Source organism: Cardiocondyla obscurior, linkage group LG09, assembly GCF_019399895.1.
Source record: "Cardiocondyla obscurior isolate alpha-2009 linkage group LG09, Cobs3.1, whole genome shotgun sequence".
In the NCBI taxonomy this organism is placed as follows: Eukaryota; Metazoa; Arthropoda; class Insecta; order Hymenoptera; family Formicidae; genus Cardiocondyla; species Cardiocondyla obscurior.
In genome coordinates, this window is record NC_091872.1 from 292131 (window position 1) to 315683 (window position 23553).

At 36.1% G+C, this 23553-nt stretch overlaps 3 protein-coding genes across 3 annotated transcripts; all 3 read left to right on the forward strand.

Moving 5' to 3' along the window:
* The first annotated feature begins 3987 nt into the window (after positions 1–3987).
* LOC139105589 (uncharacterized) lies at positions 3988–5191 on the forward strand. The gene is made up of 2 exons (XM_070661779.1): positions 3988–4157; positions 4291–5191. The coding sequence occupies exons 1-2, from the start codon at positions 3988–3990 to the stop codon at positions 5189–5191; spliced, it is 1071 nt and encodes a 356-aa protein (XP_070517880.1).
* Positions 5192–19332: 14141 nt separating this feature from the next.
* Positions 19333–20214, forward strand: LOC139105590 (uncharacterized). Its single transcript, XM_070661780.1, has 2 exons — positions 19333–19588; positions 19694–20214. The coding sequence occupies exons 1-2, from the start codon at positions 19333–19335 to the stop codon at positions 20212–20214; spliced, it is 777 nt and encodes a 258-aa protein (XP_070517881.1).
* Positions 20215–21125: 911 nt separating this feature from the next.
* Positions 21126–22250, forward strand: LOC139105591 (ATP-dependent DNA helicase pif1-like). The gene has a single exon (XM_070661781.1). The coding sequence runs from the start codon at positions 21126–21128 to the stop codon at positions 22248–22250; it is 1125 nt and encodes a 374-aa protein (XP_070517882.1).
* The last annotated feature ends 1303 nt before the right edge of the window (positions 22251–23553 follow it).

Here is a 23553-nt window from a genome sequence, read left to right on the forward strand (position 1 = left end):
TGAAAATGTGAAATAACCAATTTCTTCTATCGGTGTCAATATCTCTTTTAAATACTGATATTTCAGCTGTTGCAGTGACTTTGAGTATACATAAACATTTTCAAATCGTAGTCCATGTGGACTTTCTAGCAGACTTATCAGTACGTTAGTCTTACTACAATTTGATGGACCGTAAATGATAGCTCGAATAGAGCTCGGTAGCATGTTTCCATGCCTGCGTATCTAACGCTCACTTATTAACTCATCGTCAAAATTCACCACCTTAATTGGTGGCGCTTGTTGTATGAACCGCATTCTACTTTCTAAATGAGAACGATATCACTATGACGGGTATATTTATAGCTGTGTATGCCAATTAAATGTTTAGTATTGAAGATGTTTCTGTTCATGTCGGATGATTTTTTATCGACATATAGAATAAACTTCCAAAATACTAAAAAAATCGATTCAATGATATCATTGAAAAACGTATATTAATAACCCCACGCTGTTTATAAAACTGTGTTGAATGCCTAAACAACTAAACAAAGTCTATTAAACAGAGCGATCAACGCACTTCCTTTTGAATTAGACATACCTGGCTACCATTTTTGTGGGCCGGAACTCGATTGAACGAACGACTTGCCAGGGGAGATCACGGTATTAATCTATTGGATGCAGCTTGTCGCGATCACGATATAGCATATTCGCGTAGCAGATAGCGAAACATATGCGCATTCCATATTTTAGAGGTGTTTTTATGCGTAACGCCTTACCAGTTGGGGGAGTATATCGAAACGAAAGCGGAATTGTGAATTTAGATAATGTTGAAGGACTTGGCACCCACTGTGTAGCATATGCAAAGAGAAGAGATCGCGCCATATATTTTGATAGCTTTGGTAATCTTCGACCACCGCGAGAACTCGAGCGGTATCTGGGAAATAATACAACACAAATTGAATACAATTATTCGTTATATCAACGCTATAATCAGAAAAACTGTGGACAATTATGCATACAATTTCTGCGAACGGTAGAAATACAATTTAAAGATAAACATAATACCATGTTAACTCAATATCAAACATGTCGTTGACGTTCACGTTATCAGGTAAAAGTAGTAGCCTCGCGGTGAGCTACTTTCCAGCTGTTGATTTAAATAATGGTGAATATGACCTTGGGCTGGCAGATTTTGAAACGTATTATACAATTCCAAATGTAAACTTATCAAATAATAAGTTTTATTTCGATAATGATAATGATAAAGTGATCGATAATGATAAAGAGATTGTAATTCCCGATGGGTCATATGAGCTACGTGATATCGCAGTGTACTTTGTGGCCTGAGGCCACGAACTTCAGACCCCGCGCCGCAACCACCACCGTTCGCCCGAAACAATCGCGCGGCCCCGAACATATTTTAAGTCACGCGCAGGCCGACCAGCCACCCGCGGCGAGTAGCGCGAAGCTACGCAACAGAGAACATGGGCCGCCCAACCGCCCACACCGCGCGCCGCCACCCGACCGCTCGGGAGTGGGGGCCCCCACTCCCAAGCCCACGGGTATATAAGCCGCCTCGAGCGCAGACGAGGCACCTTTTCCGCGCTGGGGAGCACCCCAGCATCCGATCCTCCAGGACTTGGGCGCTCCCAAGTTTTCCTCGACCGGGCTCACCCGGCCTTCGAAACCGACTTCACTCTACACGAACTCGGGCGCTCCCGAGCCTTCCTTCGTCCGGGCGCTCCCGGCCGTCCTCGACACCGACATCTCCGAGACTCGGGCGCTCCCGAGCCTTCCTTCGACCGAGCGCTCCCGACCGTCCTCAACACCGACACCTCCGAGACTCGGGCGCTCCCGAGCCTTCCTCCGACCGGGCGCTCCCGGCCATCCTCGACACCGACATCTCCGAGACTCGGGCGCTCCCGAGCCTTCCTTCGACCGGGCGCTCCCGACTCTCTCTCGCACCAACACGGTCCTAGCATTCAGCCTCGTAGGCGGATTGCATTGCGGCACCGCTGACTCGCGACTACGGAGCCCGTACAACCGATACGGTCCGAACGACCTAGCTTGTAATCCGCGCCGCCGTCTCGCGAACGCGAAAACTGTCCGACCGATACGGCCCGAGCGGCCCATCTTGTAATCCGCGCCGCCGACTCGCGACCGCGGAGCCTGTACGACCGATACGGCCCGAACGGCCTAGCTTGTAATCCGCGCCGCCGACTCGCGACCGCGGAGCCTGTACGACCGATACGGCCCGAACGGCCTAGCTTGTAACCCGCGCCGCCGACTTGCGAACGCGAAGACTGTCCGACCGATACGGCCCGAGCGGCCCATCCTGTAATCCGCGCCGCCGACTCGCGACTGCGGAGCCTGTACGAGCGATACGGCCCGAACGGCCTAGCTTGTAATCCGCGCCGCCGACTCGCGACCGTGGAGCCTGTACGACCGATCCGGCCCGAACGGCCTAGCTTGTAACCCGCGCCGAGGACTCGCGAACGCGAAGACTGTGTCCGATCGATACGGCCCGAGCGGCCCATCCTGTAACTCACGCCGCTGACTCGCGACCGCGGAGCCTGTGCGACCGATACGGCCCGAACGGCCATCCCGTGACCGCGGACTCGTTACGTAGGATACGCTCCAAAGCGACACGAACTAGCGTCCACATTAAATCCAGCTCCCGGCGGACGTTTGCTTTTGTTCAATTCATTCTTAGATTATTATATTGTTGGTTCCTTTGTTTCATTCATTCTTAGACTATTATATTATTTGTTCCTTTTCTTTCAGTCGTTCTTGGACTAGTGTAATATTTGTTTCTACATTATTTCTTTTCTTAATAAATCTTTTATTTTACGATAACCACGTCTCGGTTCTTTACACTCGCACCCTGGCTTCCGACGAGCTTTCTGGACCCGAAATTATCGTGTTACAACTTGAAAAATGCGCTAGAACAGCATCATATCAATAATGCTGCGAAAAAGAAAACGATCGCGCATGCCAGTGTGAGTGATTACCCTTTGGTTATTTGAGCTAATAATAATACAATGAAAAGTGAAATCAGATGTGATTATCAAATAAATTTCACTAAACCAAACAACATAGGATCATTGTTAGGATTCTCACCAAATCGCATGCTCGAACCACTACTTTGGCATGAATCGGATGCACCAATACAAATTAATGGTGTAAACATTATTCGAATTGAATGTAACATAACAGGTGGCGCATACAGTAACGGTAAACGTGTACACACAATACATGAATTTTCACCTAGCGTTCCACCAGGATATAAGATATCTGAAACTCCAACGCAGATCATTTATCTCCCAGTTACCGTACGAAGCATTACGGATTTGTCGATTCGCATTGTGGATCAAAACGGTCAATTGCTTGATTTTTGTGGCGAAGAAATTACTGTGAGATTACACGTGCGGAGACGACTATAGTAAGAAATGCTCGTTTTGAATAAAACATCGCAAGTGAAACAGTCTAAGTACATAGTGTTGTAACCCGACCCTGGCAACAGCAAGGCCACGCACGCGAAGGCCGGGTTGACAACCAGCGTCGATCGGATCATCCGATCGCGGAATCCGCTGACCGATCGACGCCTTGCACTTTTCGCCTAGGCAATGACCGAACGCGGTCACTGTCCTACGCGCCCGGAATCCGCGAACTGTTGCTTTTCCGCCTTAGCAACAGTCGCGTATAAAACCCGCGGCCACCGAATGTCCGCGGGTCATTCTGTTAATCACTACGACGGGGTAACGCTGCCCGAAGCCGAAGAACTTAACCAAAGGGAAATAAAAAGACATCGAAATAAAAACAAGTGTTATCTTTTATTCACGGCCCTCGCTGAGTTACACATAGTTCTGGGAGGACGGACCCCTTGCACCGTCCGGGTGCAACAATAGTTTCCAACAGAAAAAACTCAATTATAAAAAAAAAAAACTCTCAGCATTGAACATTGAATTCTTAAAATTGTTGGGTTTTCGTGTACGCAATATTTAAAAAATGGCTGGAATATTAGCCGTAGAAAGTGAGCCGATCTTCGACGATAGTATTGTTAAAATCGAAACTCACACATACAATCCATATGCTAACACGACATTTGGACATAGTGATGAAATAAGAATACCGATACAACAACAAGATTTATATACATTGCCATGTGATAGTTTTCTGTATGTTGAAGGAAAATTGTCAGTAAAAAAAACCTAATGATAAGTCAACAATTGTGCTCGGAAATAATTGTGTTGCATTTATGTTCGATGAAATTCGTTATGAGCTTAATGGCGTTGAAATTGATCGCAACAGAAACGTTGGAATAACGAGTTCTCTCAAGAATTATATATCATTAACATCTGATAATGCTTTAATACTGCAAAATGCTGGATGGAATGGGCCGACGTCCACTGCTGGAGGATACTTTAATTTTTGCATATCACTTCGTATATTATTGGGCTTCTGCGAAGATTATAAGCGTGTGGTTGTCAATGCTCGTCATGAATTAATTTTAATACGCGCCCGCAATGATAATAATTCCATTATGGGAGATTCTACGACTGAGCCTGAGATTGAATTACATAAAGTACAGTGGCGAATGCCACATGTTATGTTAAACGAATTCAATAAATTATCGCTGCTGCGAACTTTAGACAGCGGACGATATTTAAGCATGACTTTTCGTTCGTGGGATTTATATGAATATGCACTTTTACAGAGTACGACAAAACATTCATGGGCCGTCAAGGCCGCAACACAACTTGAGAAGCCTCGATATGTTATTTTTGCTTTACAAATTGGTCGTAAAAATATTATGTCTGAATCATCAGCTGTTTTCGATACTTGTGAACTGACCAATGTAAAACTTTATCTTAATTCAGAATGTTATCCATATGATGATTTGAACTTAGATTTTAGCAAAAACAGATACGCCATTCTTTATGATATGTATGCGCGTTTTCGTAAATCTTATTATGGTTGCCATTACGGTGAAGTTTTTTGCAACATAACCACATTTCTTTCAAATGGACCATTCGTCGTAATCGATTGCTCTCGACAGAACGAGTCAATTAAAAGCGCCAGTGTGGATGTGCGAATAGAATTTGATTGTAAGGAAAATGTGCCTCACAATACTACGGCATACTGCCTCATTTTACATGACCGTATAGTCGAATACAGCCCATTGTCCAATGTTGTGCGGAAAGTTTTATAAAGTTGCAATGTCAACAAAATATTCTTATAAAATAAACAATTTTATCGATGAAAAATTATGTTTTAATGCAATTAAATTGTAATTAAAATTACAAACAATAATGAAATAAAAAAATCTATTTATATTTATATTTATATTAACCTAGTCCTAACTTTCAGGCTCGAAGAATGGATCATGCTCCATATTAAATAAAATTTTCTTAAACCGAAGTCATCGCATGTATATTCATCCATATAATTATTATAATCCCGGTCGTTTTTACAGTGCTTTCTGCTGCTCTCATATTTGTTGAATATTAATTAATACAATTAAAATTACAATTACATTTAATACTTATAATAAATCATTTAATAAAGTGGAACCACGTTTTTTAAAAATTATAATAAAAACAATGCAAATTATGTGATAATGTATAAAAAAAAATGTGAGATCTGATGTTATCCACATTGAAGCATACAAAGAAAGGCCAATTATGCATTCGCTGAAAAAATATAACACCGACGATTGTAATAAGATCTTCAATGAGGTGGAAAAGAATTTAAAAATGAAACATTCACAATCTCAGTAAGATTAAAGTGTAAATTGAAACCATAGATGTCATTCACATTATACAATTGAAATAACTTAAGAGGTTCTTAACCGGAAACATGTTAGATCATCAATAAGGTGGAACCACGTTTTTTTAAGAATTAAAAATGAGACAATGCAAATTATGCGATAATGAATGTATAAAAGAGAGGATTTGAAATCTGAATATATTCAGTAAAGCAACGATTTTTCCAAGCAACGTTTGAAGCAAATTTATTTTACCCGTAAAAATGTCATCTGTGTTGGGTGATGCATTTGTCATGCGACAAGAAGATCGCATAGAAAATCATATTTTTGTTGAATATCCAGCCATTGGGGTAAGTAATTCTGCACAAAATTAAAAAAATTATTTAAATGGTAAAAGTAACAATAGAAAAATATAATTTTTTAATTCTACAGCGCATATATGTGGATGGTGAGCCCATGCACAATGTGGAAATTAAAAATTTAGTGAGGTTGCTAATACCTCATACGCAACCTGTAAGTTATTTTTTATTCACGTAAATAATATTCAATGTATTTTAATAAAAACCATGTATTTGATGTATTTTATGTATTTTTCAGAATTGGATCGACCACCATGATATCAAAATTAGGGGGTTTATTAATATTCAGCAAATACTGGAGCAGCGAAGAGCGCGACAAAACGATCGGGAATATAATAATTATGTATGGATGAATCAACACACTGGAGATGACTTCGGTTTACGAACATTATTTAATATGGATTATGATAAATTCTTCGAGCCCGAAAGCTGGGACTAGGTTAAGGTTAAAATAATTTTTAGATTATAATTATAAATATAACTTGTAATTGTAATTGTAAATAGTAAAGAATAATACTTTATCTTTACTATAAAATAGTGTTTAAATGTAAATATAAAATATGTAATAAAGTAATATTAAAAAAAATTTTTTATTTTATTAATGTATGCGCCGATGTTCTTAATGAAATAAGATTTCCGCCCGTTTCCTGATCTTGCTACGTTTGCATTTTTAATTTCTCGGTATTATGGTCTCGTCACCTGAGTGTAGTCTAACCATTGAATGGGGGGCATTAAAAAAATGCATTCGTTTTTTTTCGCATAAGCAATTTTGTGCATCGCGATTATGCGACGAGCTCATAGCTGCCAGTCGTGAACAAAACGAGTAACGTGATGGACAAGTGTAATTCGATTATTCATCACGTCTTTAATCGAGAAATAGGCGCGAAAAACGCATTCAGTTCGGGCGGTTTGTGGTGCAACACGCACAAGAAGAATAACGTCGCGTTGCTGGACGTATATCAGGGCGACCGGTTGTACGAGTACGTCCGTACAAAAAAGTCGACGAGGTTGTCGTCGACAGGACGCCAAGAGTTGGCGACGACGGGGCGTACATTGTAGACAAGCGTCTACATTTGTGCGGCCATACGAGGCGCTTTGCGTTCATCGACGACGACCTACCGTCCGTCAAACGAAAGCGGCCCAACTAATTGGTGAGCAAAATTTTATATTTTTAAAGTTTTTTATTCAATTTTCGGGGACAATGCGCGGATTCTCGGATGCGTAAAGATGGCCGGTGCGTAATAAAAAATGGTCGGTGTGTGTGAAAATGGGCGGTGCGTAAGATTTTCGCTGACACGTGAGTTTTAATTCTTGGGGCAATGAGCGGGATGCGGGGACGGGAGAAAGGATCTACAGCAAGAGGAGCGCAGGGAGGTAGAATCTCACTGGCGTAGAGACATAAGAGAAAAAGAGGGGGGTGACTCGTTCGTCTCTACGCCTGTGAAATTCCCCCTTCCTGCGCTCCTCTTGCTGTAGAGTCTTCCCTGTCACCGCGCCCCGCTCATTGCCCCATGGATTAGAACCCGTGTTTATTCCCTACTCGTATATGAGACTAATTTTACTATTCTTTTCGAATTACAGTACTTTTTGAGATAATTGTTAAAGTACAATGAATTTCCCAGCTCTTAGCATTATCCAGGATCAACGACATGGACGTGGCGGGAATCTGATCCCTCATGTGTACTGTGACGTGGCGGCTTTCGTTGCTTCGTCGCAGCTCCCCGCGGCCGTCACAATGGCGCAGCGGCGCTGGACGAATCGCGATAGCGAAGAGAGCAAAAAGGGGTCGCGGAAATCTCCGGAGGATGTAGCGTTATTTTCTCGAGGCGGTAATTAACGATCGCATTGGTGGATTTTGTTGCTATCGTATGTTGTCGAGATTACCGCCCGTCCTTGCCGGGGGAAAAGCGAGAGGAGCGGACCATATGCGGGGGCGCAAACTTCCGGAGGAGACGGTGACCGGACACGGGCCCGGAATGGGAGGCCACCCATCCCGAGAGCCTTGGAGGAGACTTGTCGCCTACGCATTTCGGCGCCGAAAGCAACCTGCGGGGGAATTGATGCGACAACGGACTATCCGAAACCCGCACCAACCGGCTAGTATCGATAGGGCTCTGTGAGAGCAGCGGCTTCCGTGGGAAATCGGCAACGTAGCGCGCGGAAAAATCCGTGAGACGCGAGAGTGGGGATACGTCGGGCCTCGTGCCGAAAATTCGCGCGGTCCTCGCTCTCTTCCGTGTAGACCGGCGACCGAGGCGGACGATAGCCTGCGATAGCGAGAGCGAGCCGAGACGATAGATAACGAGCGAGAGCGAGAGAGTGCGAGAGAGCGCGGACGACTTGAGGGCCAGGGAGTGTTTTTTCGGTGAGATCTTCCACCCGCATTGCGGAATTTTTATTTTGTACAGCCCTCCGCTTCCCGGGGAGACCGACGCGGATTTAGACAATATCCGGCCACGTAAAACGGGCACGCGGGCCCGATAGATTATTTGGTGGATCCTTGTCGCGAGGCAAGGACTTAACGTTAGAGAGTGGCAGCCAACGGGCGTCTGAAGTCCAGTGGCTATACCCCGCGGAAAACACCGGTACGGTTTATTTGCGCTGATTAATTTTATGGTTTACGAGGCTGTCGTACATCGCGTCCGCACGGAGAGCCCTCGGCAGCGGCCGAGATCGGGAAAGAAATCTCGCGATCTCGTCGACGACCGGCGACAGTACGCGGAGATTCTTCAGTGTTGTAACGTCCCGCTAAAACACGTCGCGTGCACGGAAGGAGCGTGGCCGGCATCGCACCAGTCAGGGCCGACACGATAGTTTCGAAGGGACGAGATCTGAATAAACGAATTGTTAGCGATTTTGTATTGTTAGTGTGCCGCCACGATCGAGGTAACTCTACGGCGCTTGATCGCGCTTGCCTTTTTTTTTTTTCTCTCTTTTGTTATTTTATATAATTCTTTTTCTTTATTATTATTTTTTCTATAATAAACAACTTATGGTAACTGGGGGGGTTTCTGACACTGTTGCAGTTTCTGACACTAACGGTATATTTATATTTGTAATAAATACAGTTTTTGTCAAATATAAAAACATTTACAACTAAATTAAAGAGCATTTTTTTTCTGTGGTATATTGCACAGATACTTTTTTTTTTTTTTTAATTTTATATTTAAATTATTAAAGTGAAATGAGCGACTTGTGCTTTTCAATGGCTCTCGAACGTCACTTTTAGTTGACATGTTACTATAACCACAATTGAAAAACTGCATATTTTTAATATTACGTAAGTATTAAAATAACATAAAAGTTATATAACACGTACAGCACGAACCAAATTATTGATTAAACATAAAATAATTTATCTGTATATATTTTTTTTTTTAATTCTCAAAGTCATTAACTGCATCGCATAATAAAGGCTAGATGTAGTTTTTGACACTAAATATTTAATCAGTTAAAATTAATAAAATTAATAAATAAATAAGTAAACAAATTTTATATAAAATAAAAGATAATAAAAAAAATAAATAACAACAACAACAATAATAATTAACAATAATAATTTGTATAAAATTAGTTTCTATTTAAAAAAAAATCTATTTTAATACAGTTTTGAAAGGCAGAAGAAGAAGTTATGGAGATGTTAGAGGCAGCAAATTCATCTCAGAACGTGTCGAAAAAGTACACAATACTTTTTAAAAACTATTGAGATTTAATTTTCAATACAAATTGTTTAAATATATTTTATTTTAATGCGTTTAGAAAGACAAAAGGATCTGGTTTACAATACACAGATGCTATGCTTAAGGAGGCCTTAGACTCAATAAAAAATGGAATGCCTGTCAGCACTTCGTCAAAGCTATACAATATTCCGAGAACCACGTTAATGTACAAAAATCGTGGTACATTGACACCTGTTATAAAAAAAAGGAGACCTGAATGTATACTTGGTGAAGAATATGAACGCCAACTTGTACATTGGATTTTATATATGAGCCAAAATAGATTCCCTATATCACGGGTTCAACTTTTAGACAGCGTTCAACTACTACTGAAGCATATTCGTAAAACAACGCCGTTTACAGATAATCGTCCTGGAAGACAATGGTACAATGCCTTTCTTGCGCGTAACACAAATTTAACGGAACGAATGTTGCAAAATTTGACACGCAGTAGAGCTACAGTAACAGAAAATAAAATACGAGCATGGTTTAATGAGGTGCGAACTTATCTTGACTCGAAGTCGCTCCTTGATATTGATTCTTCTCGTGTTTTTAATTGCGATGAGTCAGCATTCTTTCTGAGTCCGAAAGGAAGCAAAGTATTAGTCAAAAAGGCGACAAAACTGTATATAATTTCATAAATAATGACGAAAAAGAATGCTTAACTACGCTCTTCTGTGGAAATGCCATTGGGAAAATCGCACCACCAATGGTTATTTTTTCATTCAAACGAATCCCCGGACACATCGCTTCAAACATGCCAAAAGACTGGGGCATCGGACACTCCGAGAGTGGATGAATGACTGGAGAAACATTCTACGAATACATTGCGAATATTTTTTATCCATGGTTAATAAAAAATAATATTAAGTTCCCTGTAGTGTTGTTTTTAGACGGACACACTTCACATTTAACGATGGCGTTAAGCAATTTTTGTAGTAAGAAAGAAATAGAGCTTATTGCTCTATATCCAAATGCAACGCACATACTACAACCATTAGATGCTGCATTTTTTCATCCTTTAAAAACATCATGGGCGAAAATAGTGCGACAATGGAGGATGGAAAATAACGGCGAGCGTATTAAGTGAGAAAAATTCGCACAGTTCATGCAAAGAGCTATAGATGTACTAGAAGTAGATATCATTCTAAAAAACGAATTTGAAAAGACAGGACTCCATCCCTTTTCGTCGGACGGAATCAATTATGAAAAATATTTTAAAAAATTAGTAGAATACTTAACAACAGATCCTTTAATTACTCAGAGCCACAGAACTGAAAAAGAAAATCACTTAAAATTTTTTGAGAAAAATATCGAAAAGGAGGTATTGCAAACATTAGTACGCGGAAATGCTAAATCTATCAGTCTCATCGGGGCCAGGAAAAGAAGTTTCCACCCCCGGATAGAAAATTAAGAAATTCGAGTCAGGAGGAGAGCGACTCGCCTGCCTCCTGATCTCATCAAGATCAAAATGGCCGGGGTCAATAGAGAAACCCCCTTCCGGAACAGGATCTGTCCACGGAGTACAAGCTCTTCGAAGGAGCTCCAGGAAAGGGTCTAAAACTTCTTTTGGTTCTGGGTGCTCCTCGAGAACCTCGATACTCGGGATGGGTGACGGAGAATGATCTCGGAAGTCTACCTCCGGAAGAGAGATTGAATCATCCTCACCCAGAGTCGATCTCCTCAGGAACAAAAGGAAAAGGAGGCGGAGAGAGAGGAGAGGAACAGGCCCTGAACTCACCTGCGGGAAAACGTGAGTCGAAGATGAGGGATAAGCTTGGTGTAAAAGACGGAGTCGTGGGGCGGAATTGGTCCGATTCTAGCTCCATGCACCAATCGGAGAAGTTCGACACGTCGTGATTATCGTTCGGTGGATTATAACAATAAAGTGGCTCGGGGTCTCCGTGGATGGGTGATGGTGGAGGAGCGCCCGGTGGCGGGGACCACGGCCTTTCTTTTTAACGCGAAGGAGTCAAAAATACTTTTTCACTCGGGGCCGCCGCAAACAAGTATTGGATGAAGAACCTTCGGACTAATTTCCGAAAGTTCCTAATTTGCTTATTTCGTCGCGCCCGGCTCATCTTTAAAGTTTTTCTATTCGATGATTCCACTAGAATATATTGTTACACATGACGGCGACACTCGGACAGCGGCCTCTCACTCTCTCACACACGTTATCCGCTGCAGCGCTCTCACTCTCTCTCACACTCCGCGTCACTCCCGCCGTAAGGAAAAACTCAGACTTTACAAAAGAAGCGGATTTAATAAATTAACCTCTCGACATACATCGCCCGTCAACGTCACGGGTAAGATTGACAATTCTCTTTTTAAACAACAAGGTGTCCCCTAGCGACGGGTGACAGCTAACTCGAAACTCGCGGAATGTTCACGTTAAAACTCTTCATGCCGAACGTCGCCGAGCTCAGACTTCGCGCCACTCCAAGACAGCGAGTTTCACGCCGTTCTCCATACCGAGCGTAACAATATGAATGAATTTAATTTAATATGAAATAAAATTAATTAATTTTTAAATAAAGATAGGATCGAGAGAGACTCGTCGTTCTCATTCATTCGGAATTCTGGGTTCGCCCTACCATGGATCTTCGCAGCTATCGGACACAAGGAAAGCCACACGATTTTTTAAGCTTTAGGCAGTCGCCAATTAGTTAGCAACATTTCGCGACGTGAACCACTGAAAGTCGCCATTTCATCGACAGCATGTCGTAGCCTTTAATCGGCAGCAATTAACCTTGTGAAACGATTTACTGCAAAGTCTAGCGGACTTATTTGATACCCCGAAATTCCGACACGGACGATCCAAATCTTGACACAAACGATCTTTTCTCATCTTATTTAGATATATTAAATAAAGCACTTGAAATCATTAAATATTTAGCGGAATCAAGAATACGCCAAAAATGATAGTTAACTGTTGAGACTTACTTTTTAGAAGATCTTCTGATTCTTCTTAGAAGTTTTCTCTGGACTCACAGCCAGACACGATTTGTTTAAAGTAAACTTTTGCATTAGAAGTCTGGAGAGCAAGAATAAATTTTTTAAGGTTTTTTAAACTTTCTTTGGATTAATTTCTTTTCTATTTTCTTTCAATTTATTAATTGATTTAAATTCACAAATTGTTTTCAAGTGCAATAAGCTTAGAAACTTTAGAAGAAGAATTTGTAAAAATGAATCCGGAGGAAATGTTGTCCTCGAACGAAATAATAGACAATATTCAATTATACGATGCAACTGTGTAAGTTAATATAATGAAGTAATATTATTTTAATTAAATTTTATATATTAAAAAATAATTATTTTTCAATAGAGAAATTATTGGTTTTGTTGATGGCATCGAATCACCCAAAATTGTAGGCCATAATCAGCAATCCAAAGTTTTCAAATTTTTTTTGAATAATGGAAATGGAAAAGGAATCCAAGTGGTTTGTTGGAATGATGAAATTTCCAGAATTTGTGATTATATATTACCAAATTGCGTAAGTTTTAATTAATTAATTTAATTAAACTTAATTTTATTGTAACTTAATTTAATTTATTATTTTTTTATTAAAATTAAATTTTTTATTGTATTAAAATATTTTGTCTTTTATTTCTCTTTTTTTTCCTATTAGAAAAAGTAAAATATTAAGATTATAAATAACGTATAAATAACTTATAAATAACTTATAAATAACTTATAAATAACTTATAAATAACTTATATTATAAAAATTTTTAGATTAATCATTTAGATGGTGTTCAGGCACGAGTGCCAAAAATAACTTCATTTAATAACGGAAATGCTCCTTTTGAGTTACTAATTCGTAGCAATTCAAAAGTTAATAATTTTGGAAAGTATGAACCAATATCAAATTTTGCTGAAAAACCAATTACTGTTAAATTCGAAGAAATTTTTAGCACGACGCAACGAATTAGTATGTATTAAGAAATTATATTAAAAATTAATTTAAATTTTGTAAACATTAAATTAAATTTCTTTTTATTTAATAAGGTTTAGATTGTTATAAAACAACAAATTTTGAAGAAATGCATGACGCTAAATTAAATAAAAAAATAGGATGTGGAGCAATTACTGATGGACATTTTAAATTAGAAGTACATATATCTGATTTTTCAATAAATGAATTTAAAATGTTAAATATAAATAAAGGAAGTAAAATTCAAATCATTGGATTAATCCAAACAACTGGTAAAAAAATATACTTTATAATACATATACAAAATACTAATAATAAATAAATATAATAAAAATAATATTAACAATTATAAAATTTTAGATCCAGTACATTTATTGGTAAAAAATGTAAGTAACATAAAAAAACTTGATGGCAGTATGTCACTTATCCAAATTTTAAAAGCATCCCAAATTCCAAAAAAAAAGAAAAACAGAGAGTACAAATATACAGGTAATTTAAAATTAATATTTTAATTAAAAAATTTAAAACATTAAAACTAATTTAAATATAATTTTATTTCAGCCTGAAAAAAGAAGAAGTGTGTAATAATTTGTTTTTGAGTATTAATTTTGATTTGTTAAACTTTAAATTTGTTATAAGTGTTTTATTTTTGTTTTAAATTATTTTTTGTTAATTTTTGTTTAGTTTCAAATGTTAAATATGTTATGTTATATTAAATTAAATTGCGTTATGTATTGAGTTATGATAATGTATTTTAATATTAATTAAAAAAAGATTAATAAATAATTTTAAAAAAAAGTATACATATATTTGTAATTGATTTTAAAAAAATTAAAAATATGTACAAAATAAATAAAGAAAAAATAATATATAAAATATATTTAAGAAATAAAAGATATGCGAAAAATAAAGAAAAATGTATAAATATAAAAAAGTAATAAGAAAATAATAAAAAAAAGTAAAGTTAAATAAAATAAAAAAAGTATAATAATAAGTAATTTTACATTTATAATTTTTATATTAAATTTAACATTTATATTAAATTTAATTAATTTAAATTATTAACACTTTTATTTTTATTATCAAAATACTAAATTGCAAAACATTTTTTTATTTTGTTTAAAAAAAAACGAAAAAGAGAAAAAAAAGAATCAAAGCAAAAAAGGGAGGGGGAGGAAGAGAGGGTGGGAGGAGGAGGGGGGGGGGGCATAGAGGGAAATTTTTTTATAATAATTAAATAAAATGTAAGTATGATGATAATAAAAAAAATTATGATGATGATGATGATGATGATGATGATGATGATGATGATGATAATGATTAAAAAAATTTTTAATTATTGATAGTAGTAGTAGAAGGTGTTTATTTTATTGATAGTTATAAATAAAATAAAAAATAAATAAATAACAAATAAATAATTAATAAATAATAAATATAAATAATCAATAAATAATAAATAATAAATAATAATAATAATAATAATAAATTAATTAATTTTAATTAATAGTAATTATAAATATTATTTATTGAAAAAGTATAATTTATATATTAAAAAAAGTGCCAAAACGAAAAAAAGAATATAATGAAGAAGATGCAGAAAAAATTCAACGACAACATAATAAAAGAAAAGCATTAAATCAACAAAATTATAAACAAAAGAAAAAACTAACAGTTAAACAGAATTATATAATACTTGATCAAATATCTGAAAATATTTGTATTTCCAATACATCTAATGTTATTAATATACCTAACCTTATTGGAAACGCCAGTACGTCTTATGCAAAACAAGTAACTCAACAAAAAGAAAGTCCTGAACGTCAAGAACAAAATGATATTATTCTTAATCAAAAATTCGAAAATATTTGTATTCCCAGTACATCTAATGTTACTAATATACCTAACATTATTAGAAACGCCAGTACGTCTTATGCAAAACAATTAACTCAACAAAAAGAGAGTACTGAACGTCAAGAACAAAATGATATTATTCTTAATTAAAAATTTGAAAATATTTGTATTCCCAGTACATCTAATGTTACTAATATATCTAACATTATTGGAAATGCCACACAAGTATTACAACAAGAAAAAAGGATTGAACGTAATTTACATTATCGATCACGTTTTAAAGATCAACCTTCTTTAAATTATACTACAATAGATAGTTTAGAAGAATATTATATTGGTGTTATGAATATATTATGTACCCATTGTAATGCTAAACATTTTTTAGTTGAAAAAGTTTTAAATAAAGGAAATTTATTTTATGATTGTTGCGATCATGGAGCAGTATATCTCGAGCCACTACCTGAATTTTCTAATTTTTTACATAATCTGTTAGAAGGAAATCATGAAAAATCAAATAATTTTTTTCAATGTATACGTAGTTATAATTCATCATTTTCGTTTGCATCATTTAACGCTAATTTAATTAATTTTGAAAATAGAAGACCCGGTCCATATTGTTTTAAAATACAAGGACAAATATATTATCAAATGAATGAAGCACTGTATGCTGAAGTAAACGAGAGACCAACTAATGGACAACTTTTTATTATAGATTCAAATAAAGCGATAAATCATTGTTTAAATGAAAATTTAAATTTAGATTTAGAAATTACACAAAATTTGGAATTTATAATGAGAGAACATAATATATATGCTAAATCATATCAAATGATGGGTGAAGAAATAGAAAATCAACGACAATTATTATGTAATACAAATGATGTATTACCAGAATTAAAATTATTATTTACTTTAAAACCAGGAATGGATCGTCGTCGATATAATTTTCAAAGAACAAATGAAGTTGCTGCTGTCTTTTCTACGAATGCTGATGGTGAAATACCAGAATCGTATGTTACAATACGAAATAAAAATACTAAAACTTTACAAATAATAAGTTCTATGGATCCAAATGTTGAACCATGGATATATCCATTATTTTATCCATATGGAACATAAGGATGGCACCGTAATTTAATGAAAAAGAACAGTAACAGACGAATAACTAGAGGACAATATATTAAATATCGCATGGGTATTCGTGAAAATTTTAATGCTTTTTTGTTAGGACGACGATTATTTCAACAATGGCTTGTAGATAATTATGTTGTCACGTCCTGATAAACGTAATTATTTAGTCCGTTTTTGAGTCAATTCATTTAAGAACTTTACCCGGGACCGGACAAGGATTGCGAAATTATTTCTTTGCTTTTAATCGTCTGGACCGAAAAGATAAAGATTTCTGTAAGTCACAAAACGCGGATCTGTTTTAGGAATTATATTAAAATTCGGATAATTGATTTGGAAATTAATCGAAATTAATTTATATTTCGGTTTATTTGATTCAGTTATTTGATTTAATTTCTGGATTAAGGAGAAAGGATTTTGTTTTGCTTCAAGGGCTCTTTTGACCTGGTATCGGAGTCGTTTTATTTGAACTCGTTTACCGGCGCGTTTCTTCATTTAAAAACTTCAAAATCTAAGTTCTTTGTTTAGCGGCGGCAGCAGAAAATTTTCGGAAATCTTTCTGCGCGCGCTCCATAAAGAAGCGACCAAACCCAACGCGACACTCTTCGTCCGCGAGGTTCTACAGAAACACCTCCAAGGAATAAATAATAACCAATAGTATTTTAACTCAACTCCTTTCAATTTAAAAGTCCGACACCAAAATCAAGTTAAATCAAAATAAAATATTGAAATTAAATTAACAAATAACAATTTATTCAAATAAAATATTTACCTTAAATTCCCAATTAAATTTTAAAATCTCTCACAATCGTTCCAAAGATCCTCAACTCTCAATCTCTCAAAGTCTTAGCTCAATTTCCTCGGTCCTCTCGCTCAATTACTCTTTAAACTCGATCGGAATCAAACAACTCTTTCTGACCATCAATCGCTTCGTTCACAATGCTCTATGATAACTCTGTACTAATTTACAACTGATTGGTTAATTTGAAACGACCGTAATTTGTGGCCGCGAATATCGTGCAAACTGGAGTGCCCGGACGTGCTCGCCGGACGGACAGGATTCGCGATTTGAATTGAGAGGTTCGAGAATGCACGAGACGTGGTTTGTGTAACAATTAATTGATAATTTATTCAATTAATGAAACAAAGTACAGTAAGCCAATTGTGACGAACGCGTGATTGAGACGTCGCCGGACGAACACGAATTTAACAAAAGATTTACGATAACGCGGTAATTGGCGCGAGTATGCGCCGGATCGGTACGGCGGTAATCGATACGCGGATCTATGACGGGCGGGCCGTTACAAGTTTTCGGCATCCGCCTAGATAACGTCCTAATCGGCGCGCGGGGCTAGCGGCGCGAATATTTCCCCGAGTCGCGGGCCTGATCTATGCACGCGGCGCGAGACGCGGTGATCGACCTAACGCTTAGATCGCGGCGCGAATGCGGTGTTCGGACAGCGGGGAGGATGGAGCACCTGTTCGGTGTTGCAGTAGCCGAGAGTACTCGGCCGAGGCGGAGAGCTCTCCACCCCGGGTTTGTGCAACGGTGCGAAAGGATATTTTCGCCTTGGCAAACCGACTGTAGATCCGGGATCGAGATCGCTCGAAGGAGGCGAAGTGCGCTTCACCCCACGAGCCGGTTTTACGAGTCTAGTCTTGCGTTCGGCTGTAAGGAAGATTCCTCTGCGGTGCAAGCGTCAGGAGTTCCTGACCGAGACGGAGTTCGCTCCACCCCGTTGGTTTGCTTGCTCCAGGAGTCGGTTCGGTCCGGATGTTCGCTGTGAGGCGAACGGAACGATAACGGTGCGCGACTTCTCCGAGTTCGTCTTTTTATCTGGAATAAGGCGACGTCCGGGGGTATCCTTGTTCGTGGCGCCGGCCGCGGTATTCCGCGGTACCGTGCGCGTCGCGCTCGCTCGGATGAGTTCGGGGCCGCTCGGATACGTTCGTTCCGCGGGACTTTGCGCGTTCCGCGGTACTCGTTACAATTTACGTATTTCGATGATCGGTTTCTTCGGGAGCCCCCCGCGCTCCCTTTCCTGTCCGAGAGGATGGTCGTCTCGGCCGTTCTTCTCCGGGAACGATGCTCATTCCGGGGGCATCGTTACAAATTAATTAACTAACTAACTAACTAACTGCTCGCGCTTCTTCGCACGTTCTTTTATAGGATGTGGTTTCCCTTGTCCCCGCTAAAGACTTGGTTTACCACCTTTTTCAAAAAATCAAGGAGAAAGGGTACTTTAAGATCGATAATTAAATATAGCTAATTAGTAACTGTTTTCCCCGTCGTTGTTCGATCGATAAAATCAATAGTTCCATATAGTTATCCCGGCTCGGTCCCACCCGGTAACAATCGCTTATTGTCGTTCTTTAAATAGAATTGGTTTTAAATTTCTTTACATTCCAAAGTTTTATTCCCACAGTTTATTAATTAAAATAATGAATTTGTCAGCATGTGACAATGTAAAAATTGAAAAGGATAGAATAGATTTTTGCAAAACTCATTAAAAAGAATTACGTTCAGAAACATATCAAGATTTAATAGATTATATGCAAAATATCACAAATAATTCAAATAGACGTATAGGAAAGATGGTTGTACTCCCTTCTTCTTTTATTGGATCACCGCGAAATATGTTACAAAATTATCAAGATGCAATGGCAATAGTTACGAAATATGGAAAACCAGATCTGTTCATCACAATGACATGTAATCCGAATTGGCGAGAAATTCAAGAAAATCTTTTATCTGGTCAACAACCTTCAGACAGACCTGATATTTGTGCTCGTGTTTTTAATATTAAGAAAGATTATCTTATAGATTTAATTGTTAAACAAAAAATGTTTGGTGGAACAGCAGCATATGTATATGTAATTGAATTCTAAAAACGTGAATTACCACATATACATTTATTAATTACGTTAAAACATAATTTCAAAATAACAATACCAGAAGTTATCGATAAATATATTTCGGCTGAAATTCCAGATCCATATAAAAATCGTACTTTACATGATATAGTTATGAAACATATGATTCATGGACCTTGTGGAGATTGGTGTATAAAAAACAATCGATGTTCTAAACGTTATCCAAGAGCATTTCAAAAAGAAACTAAAGTTGATGAAAATAATTATCCATATTATCGTCGACAAGATACTGGTAAAATTTATGAACGACCAGGTGGATATAAAGTACATAATCGTCATGTGGTGCCATATTGTCCAGCATTATCAATTATATTTAATTGTCATATTAATGTTGAAATAGTTTCCAGTATTAAATCGGTTAAATATTTATATAAATACATTTACAAAGATCATGATGCAGCAACTATAACAATTGAACCAGTAACTGAAAATGTAATTATTGATCATGATGAAATACGTGATTTTATTGAAACACGTTATGTTGGACCTGTAGAAGCTGGCGAATACTTAATAAAAAATTACAAGAAAAAAATCATGCTATAACACGATTACCTATTCATTTGCCAAATGAACAAAATGTAATAATTGAAAATGATTCAATTGAAAGTGCATTAACTTCTGCATTAAATCAAGTCACTATGTTAATCGATTATTTTGCATTAAATTTACGTGATATCGAAGCAAAAAAATATTTATATATAGAAATTCCACAATATTATACGTTTAAGAAAGAAAAAATTAATGGTCAAAATATATCACACTGGAAAAAACGTCAAGGTTATTTTAATTGTATTGGTCGAATGTATTCTGTGAGTCCATCGCAAACGGAGTTATTTCATTTACGATTATTGTTACTAATAATTAAAGGAGCCACCAGTTTTGATGATTTAAAAACTGTTAATGGTATAATTCATCAAACATTTACAGAAACATGTTTGGCTTTAGGTTTGGTTGAAGATGATGATGAATGGGTTAGATGTATGAATGAAGGTGTTAGATGGATGATGCCACGACAACTACGTAAATTATTTGTACAAATTTTAATACATTGTCAACCATTACATCCTAAAGAACTTTGGGAAAATTTTTAAATAGCTATGTCAGAAGATTATGTACGACAATATGGTACAATACAAGGAGAAAAAAAACTTTAAAACAAATTAACACTATGCTTATAGCAAAAAGTAAAAGTATTTCTGATTATTGGGAAATAGAACAAATGGAACTAATTGAAAATGATACACGAACAAATGAGGAAAATAGGAACTGAACAATATAATCAATTAAATAAAAAACAAAAACAAATTGTTGATTTAATATTACAAAAAATAGACAATAATGATAATGATAATAATAATTGTTTTTATATTGATGGTCCAGGTGAAACAGGCAAAACATTTGTATATACAACTATATATTATTTAGCAAAAATTAAACAAAAACAAGTATATACAATGGTTTTTACAGAAATTGCTGCAACATTACTTCCTTTTGGAAAGACAGTTCATAAAACTTTTGGATTACCAGTTCCATTGTTTGCTGATTCAACATCTACTATCAAAATTCAATCTAAAGAAGCTCAAAATTTAAAAGAAATAGATGTTTTTATTTGGGATAAAGCACCTATGGCTCCACGATATGCATTAGATATAATGGATAAACTGTTACAAGATATTATGGAAAATAGTTTACCAATCGGTGAAAAAGTTGTTATATTGGGCGGTAATTTTAGACAACTTCTTCCAATTAAAATACGAGGTACTCGAAGTGAAATTGTGAATTTATCTATAAAATATAGTAATGTTTGGAAATATTTTACAAAATTATCATTAACGCAAAATATGAGAGTAAAACCAGAGGAAATAGAATTTGCAAAATTTTTATTAGATATGGGAGATGGGAAAGTAAATGATTCAGAAAATAATATACAAATGCCTCAATGCTGTATAGCACCAGCTAAAGCTAATATTGTTATAGATATATTTGGTGAATTAATAAAAAAACAAGATTTTAATGACATGGCTAAGTGTGCAATATTATCTTCAAGAAATGTAAATGTAAAAAAAATTAATAAACAAGTTGTTGAATTATTAAATATATTTGAAGAACGAATTTATACAAGCGTAGACAGTATCGAAAATTGTGGAAATGATGAAGATATTATTAATTCTTTAATACCAGAATATTTAAATACTTTGTCACCAATATCTCTTCCTCCTTATGAATTACGTTTAAAAAAAAATTGTATTGTAATGTTAATTCGAAATCTTAGTATTAATGAAGGACTTTGTAATGGTACTAGATTAATAATTAAAAAAATGGAAAATCATTTATTGAAATGTCAAATTTTAACAGGAAATAAAACGGGAGATATTGTATTTATAAATCGTATAACATTATATTGTGAAAATGAATTTCCTTTTGCATTTAAAAAAAGACAATTTCCTATTAAAATAGCTTTCGCAATGACAATTAATAAATCACAAGGACAAACATTTGAAAAAATTGGACTTGATTTAACTAGAGACGTTTTAAATCATAGTCAACTTCACGTTGCTTGTTCACGAGTACGATCATGAAAAGCATTAACTGTTTATTTAGGAGAACAAAGAATAAGTACATATGTCAAAAATTACGTGTATAAAGAAATATATGAATAATACATATATATTATTTAAAATTTTTTAATATTTTTTATAATGTAAAACTTTAAAAACTTTAAAAAAACAACTAAATAACAAAAGGAGATAGATGGTAAGAAAGAAAAAAAAGAATAATATAAAATAATATAGTATAATAGAATATAAAATAATTTAATATAAATATAATATAACATAATATAATATAATTAAAAAATAAAAACAAACATGTAAACGTGCAGTACAACAAATTTTTCCCGTCCCACTTATACAGACTTCGGACTGTCGGATGTACTTTTATTATTCTTTTAAAATACAACCGGTGTGGTTAAAAAACTTTGATGTACAGCACAACTTAAAAAACAAAATTTAAAAAATGTAAAAAAAAAAAAATAATATTAATAACAATAAATATATATAAAAAGAGAAAGTAAAAATAATAAATTAAAATATATGTAATAATGTTTATTTTTCTTTCGAGGTACATTTCGGACTTTTCGTCTCCTTACATCTTTAAATTTTTATAAACTTAAACTTAATCATACTCATAACAATAACAATTCTTTATAGACCTCTTACATTCAACATTTCTTTCTTAAATATAAACTCCGCCAACTCTTTTTACTTTTTTCCACTACCTTTCCCTCATTACTGTCTACCTTTATCGCCACTATTTTCTTCTATCATTTAACGCTTCTTATCTATTTCATCTATTCGTCCTCGCCTTACAACATTTTCTTATCTTTATTTTTTTCTTCTTCTTCTCTTCCTTTTTCTTCTATCAACTTTACACTCTTCTGTCTTCTTTTACATTCCTTTCTTACTTCCATTATCCTGAAAAGACAAACAAAAACCTCGTCTTATTTCCTAAACGCTTTCTTATTTCTACCTTAATCTTTCTTATTGATCTTCCATCTTCTTTTAATTCCTCTTCTTTCTTGTTCTTCCCTGCAAATAACTTACCTCCTACTTTTCGCTTTTCTTACTTTCTCTAAACGCCGCTTAGCACACGAGAGAGAGAGAGAGAGATACCCATACGTTCTTACGCTCACACCGCCAGAAATCATTCTCTTACTCTATTTCTCATTCATTCTCATGGACCCCCGCTTCCGACGCTTTTACATCTTCATAGTCTGCCTCATTCATTCTTCCATTCTCTCCTATTCTTTCCCTTACCCTTTCCAGTATTCTTAACCATTCCTCCCCATTTCCCTCCCCTCCCAATACATCTTCAACTGCCTCC